This window comes from Mesitornis unicolor, unplaced genomic scaffold (assembly GCF_000695765.1).
Source record: "Mesitornis unicolor isolate BGI_N332 unplaced genomic scaffold, ASM69576v1 scaffold6274, whole genome shotgun sequence".
NCBI classification, from domain to species: domain Eukaryota; kingdom Metazoa; phylum Chordata; class Aves; order Mesitornithiformes; family Mesitornithidae; genus Mesitornis; species Mesitornis unicolor.
The window spans coordinates 51,681-57,010 of record NW_010177937.1 but is presented as its reverse complement, the minus strand read 5'-3'; the positions used below and the strand labels follow the sequence as shown (position 1 = coordinate 57,010).

At 41.9% G+C, this 5,330-nt stretch overlaps 1 protein-coding gene across 1 annotated transcript; it reads right to left on the bottom strand.

Annotated features, from left to right (window-relative positions):
* Window positions 1–360: 360 nt before the first annotated feature.
* Window positions 361–1,467, bottom strand: GPR15 (G protein-coupled receptor 15). Its single transcript, XM_010182281.1, has one exon. The coding sequence runs from the start codon at window positions 1,465–1,467 to the stop codon at window positions 361–363; it is 1,107 nt and encodes a 368-aa protein (XP_010180583.1).
* Between the last annotated feature and the right edge of the window lie 3,863 nt (window positions 1,468–5,330).

Sequence of the window (5,330 nt, the reverse complement as noted above, 5' to 3'; positions counted from 1 at the left end):
TACATTTAAGTTCAAAGCTTGCGTCAGAGTGTCTTTGGCTGAATCACCTGATTCTTCTCTGTAGTTTGTAGCATTTGTTATGGGGTTCCAGTGTAAGCATTTCTGGATATTTCTTGATGGTTTCAGATTTACACCATTCAGTAACAGTGATCATGGTGAACCATAATGCTGTGCTTAAGGTTTCCTATTCCATTTATCTGCATTTAAAGGGAAGCAGTGTGCCTCCCACTGAAGTGCCAGATGCTTTACATTTGCTCCTCTGTTGCTCCTTTCTCTTTTTTTTTTCAGTTTTTCTTGTTTTTCTCTTTTCCTGCCGTCTTTGGAGAGCGAAGTTCCTGTCTCTGCAGTCCCAGCTCCCAGTCAGAGAGATACTGAGTGCTTCCTCTTCCTAGCGGCATACTCGCCCACAACAAAATTGGATAAGGAGTGGCTTAGGCGAGTGTCCAGAGTGTCAGAGTTGCTGCCACTGCTGCTGATTTTCACCCGTGGGCACAGGCACCGGAGCATGGCTCTGCGGATGTAGTTGTCAAAGCAATAGTAAATGAAAGGGTTGGTGCAGCTATTGGCAAAAGCAAAAGGGCTGCTCACCTTCATGCCCAGCTGCGCAATCGTGTCAGGAAAACAGTCGGGCTGCTTCAGGAGTCCCAGAAGGATGGCCATAAGTTTGAAAAGATTGAAGGGAACCCAGGAGATAACAAAAGCTGCCACTACAATGAAGACGACCTTGATGGATTTTCTCAGTTTCTTATCATGTTTCCCAGCTCTCTGATAATGCACACAGAGTCTCCTGGTGATGGAGCAGTAAAAAGTTAAGATACTCAACAGTGGGAAGAAGAAGGCCAGGATCAAAAGCATCAGTGACACGATCTGTTTGGCTTCTGTCACGGCTTTGTCTGTGCAGTAAGTCTTCCCATAGTGCTTCTTCAGCTCTCTGGACAAAAGGGTTGGCATCCCTAAGCAGCAGGATAATAACCAGACACAGATGCAGAGTCCACTGGAGTAGGATCTTGTTCTGACCCGTCTAGCGATAGAGGGATGCATGATAGCGAGGTACCGGTCAGCACTCATACAAGTGAGGAGGAGGATGCTGCAGTACATGTTGACAGAGATGATATAGGAGCTAGCTTTGCAGAGGAAAGATCCTACCCTCCAGCTCCCGTCTGATGCTTCCTTGTCCACCCAGAATGGCAGTGTGATGAGGAAGATGAAGTCAGATGCAGCAAGGTTGATGATGAAGATGTCAATCAGTCTCTGGACCCGTCGCTTGAAGACCAAGGCTACTATCAGGATGGAATTGCCGATGATGCCCACCAGGAACACAGCAGCGTACAGGATAGGGAGGAAAGTAGACATGTGTTGCAGATGCTGATACTGGCAGCTGTCATCGTAGTAGTAGTCGTAGTTGAAAGTGACTGTAGTCATGGGCGAAAGCTGAGTGAGTTCCATTTCTGGCCAAGCTGTCCTCATCCCCACTCTGAGGAAGGTTCTGAGCTCTCCCTACCCTTCCCCTCAAGGTCTTTAAAAACACTGTTAGCGAGTTCAGGGGGAGGAGTGGGGAGAGGAAGGAGGAGAAAAGTGGTTCTGGGGGGATGATCTGTGTACTTTTAGCCAATCGCAAAGGTGGCAGGCAAACGACAAGAGTCTGATTAGCCAAAACCCTGTCTTCAGAATAAACACTTGCTTCTTTTTTTAAAATCAGGTTTAGTTTTACTGATTTTATCTGCATTTTGCATTTGCCCGTTGTGTGCACTGCTCGCTTTTCTTGAAGAGGTCTGATTTCCTTCATCTTTCATTCGCAATATCAATATTGCTTCAGCTGTGGCTTACCTTACAGACGTCCCATTCAGCATTATATAAATCAAATGGAAATTCTCACTTTTCAAACTACTTAATTTATTACAGTTTTGTGCAGTGCATACTAATTTGAAATTTCTACTACTGGTCTTCATCATTCTTCCTCTCTTCTGTAGATAATTTCATATTCTCCTTCCTCCTTCTCCCACCATACAGGTGCATCTTCAGGATTCTCCAGGCTTTGAGCAAATTGCTTACCAAAGCATCCTCGAGCACCAGCCAGATAGATTGCATTCATGTATGTCTCCATAGGCAAAGAGCAATGCCAAATCGCATAGACAGCAAATTTGTCCTATCCAGAGCAGTCTGGTTGCCCTCAGATTCACTCTGCCAGTGCTCCAGTTGTGTTCTCCTGGTAGAGACTTAGAGGCGCCTGGAAAAGCAGCCAGTTGCTATTAAACTGGCTGCTGGATCAAGGGATATTGACGTGGGTACTCTCTCTTCTGTACATATGCTGATATCTAATGAGGTAGTTATATATCGCTCCCTTCATATCAGTGGGGCACTAGTGGACTCTAGCCGACTACTTTTCATGGACTGTGTAAGGATTTCATTATCTCAGTGAGTGCAATTCAACTGTCAGAAACTCTGAAAAAAAAAACAACCCCAGAGTATAATAAAAAAAATCTGTATAAAACCACCTGGTTTAGATTACCAATTTATATGCCACAGACCTAAGTGTGAACCTGTAAGGAAGCATAGGCTAAAAATAATCTCGCCTTCTAAAGATTACAAAAGATATAGCTACTTTTCAACTAAGAGTTGTGTAAAAATGCCCTTTAAAAGTATCTTACAGTTTACAGAAATTATTTTTGATGGATTCAGTGCAGAGATGAGTTTGGTGTCATCTTTGCTTAATTTCTGTTGAAATCCATAAATGGACTTGCAGATGTCACTGTGTGTTGCCATATTACAGATGTGCCATTACTTCCTTATCTGGACACAAGATTTGCAAAGATAGCATGAAGCATTGTCTGGAATAATGAAGTGATCTGAGATTATCTGAGTGAAGCAGCAGCAGGCATGTTTGTCAGTAGCCTGTAAACCTTGTCAGTTTTGTACAAGGTATTGATTCCCTTGGGGCTTCATGCAGGGGTCTGACTCTTTCCAGAGCTCATTTCCCTGAGGTAGAGCCAAGCTCTCAAAAACACTCAGCACACAGAAATTCCTCTCATAACACTTACGTGAGGATGTTCCACAAAGCTCAGCAGGTGATATGCTAAGATCCAAGAGATATAACGAGACATTTTGTCACAGGGAGGGTGGCCTCCAACCTCTCCTCACCCCCTTCCTCGATCTCCACAGCACTTTCCCCATCCCAGACCTTGCCAGACACATGTGAACCCCTTTCCCGAACAAGATTTTCTGCTGAAGCAGCAGCTACTGGCTCAGCTTGGCTGCATGTTCTTCCACTGGGGGTACCCATCCTGTCCAGCCCTTGATACAGCTCTGAAAAAATGCAGCCACTGAGTGCTCAGTAGTTTTGAACCCGAGAGTGAACCTTAAGCCTTGGTAACCACACGCTCAGGGCAGATACTGTAATCATTGCCCCGCGTTTGGGCAGTTCTGCTTTGGAGCAAATGTTTCTCTGACGGCCCTGCCTTTCTCGAATGCACTTGTCAAATTTGTCATGTCCGTGTTTGTACCATTCCTTAAATCTTCCTCATAGGAAATGCTGAGGTATTTCCAACAGTAGCAAGGGAAAAGATTTCATGGTTTTGTTCACAGTTCAGTAATGCTTGTGATACAGCTAGGAAGCTGCCATAATACATGTATGGCAAAATCAGAAAAAGAGGTGCACGGCAGAACGATCTGCACAGGAAGTATGCGGGGTTGTTGATTTAGTTTGTTAACACACACCCCCTTACACATTTCTGCAATTGAAGCATTTCTAGTAGTAAGGTGTGTCGTTTTAATTTCCATTTTTTTTTACATTCTCTGTTTTGCTGATAGTGTAAATGTGGCTTTTATTCCAACTTGTACACATGCTTTTCTATAAGCACAGGCACCTAGATAAAATAAGCTACATAATCAGTACATTATTAGTGATGATAAATGCTGAGAAGCAACAAAGGTTCATTTTGTTGTAAAAGAAATTGTAGTGGTTTCTGAATGACTGTGCTTCAAAAACCTTCTTTATGGAATAGAGAGGGAAACCTATTAAAAAAACCAACAACCCAACCAAAAAGCCCCACTGAATTGGCTGAAACTGCCCTATTATACTATAACCTAGGTGAAGGCAAGCTCGGAGGTAAGCAGATGAATGCTAACCAAGGGAACAAACTGCTGAACAAGGAGGAGAGGGTTGAACTGATTCAGGTAAAATTGTAGGCACTGAGACAACACATTGGGATGGGTTGAAATAGTTTCATACTGAGAGCAGTGGTCTACAAAATAAGTGCGGGAAGAAAATATTTTTTGGTACCCTTAATAATATAAATGTTTTTTAAATAATGGTTTTTATCCTCTTTATCTCATCCTTTTAAATATATATGTTCTGTATGGTAATATATTAACTAGTATATATAATAATAATGTAGTAATAAAGTCATATATAATTTTTTAAAATGCATATAATAGAGGTACATGCTCAAAAAGTTTTTATTGATGTGGTGCATGATAAAAAGGGTTTGGAGACCACTGACTTACAGGACAAGTGGGTATCGTTAAAGCAGACCTGTGCTATTCATTGTATTTGGAAGCAGCACGTCTAGAAGGTCTTCTCTATGTGAAAATTATAATTAGGGTAGCGTATATCCTTAGCCTACCGTGTTCTGTGCCACAGATAGAAAAATACAGAAGGCAGAAGTAAAACCAAGGAGACTGCATAAAGGGGTCTGAGGGGAATCCATGAGATTTTCTGCTCGTTCTGGCTATGTGAAATGCTCATAGATGGTGCCTAAAACACAAAAACTAAAACTGCCCTTTTTCTTATTACAAAGAGAATATTTATTGGGAGAGGCACTATCTTGTAGCAAATTAGCTAACAGACTTTTGAACAGCTTTTTCAGGTCTGAATCAGTAACTCCTGAAGCAAATGTGATGGAGAAAGAAGATTTTTTTCATTTCTCATCTCATTTCTCAAACTGTATCAACTTAGTTTAATATAGATAGTGCCACCTCCTATGAATGTTTACTTATTTCCTTAGACTGAGAGAGCTAAAATGACACCAATTGTCTATGTCAGTTTTTTGGCAGTGTACTAGGGTTTTGTTTGTTGTTTTGTTTGCAGTACTCTCATGTTAAACTCTGTCTCTGCCTGAGAACTTCTGTTTGAGTTACCAACTAATGCACATGATCCAGGTCTGCTATCAAAGAAACTTGAGTTTTGCAAAAAACAGGAACAGCTTTTAAGCTATAGCCATCAGCATTATTCCCTTTGTGCTTCCATGTGCAAACTGCCACAGTTTCTGCACAGAAAAGCAAGCTTTAACTTTTAAAACATACCAAATGATCCTGTTGTATACTGATCAACC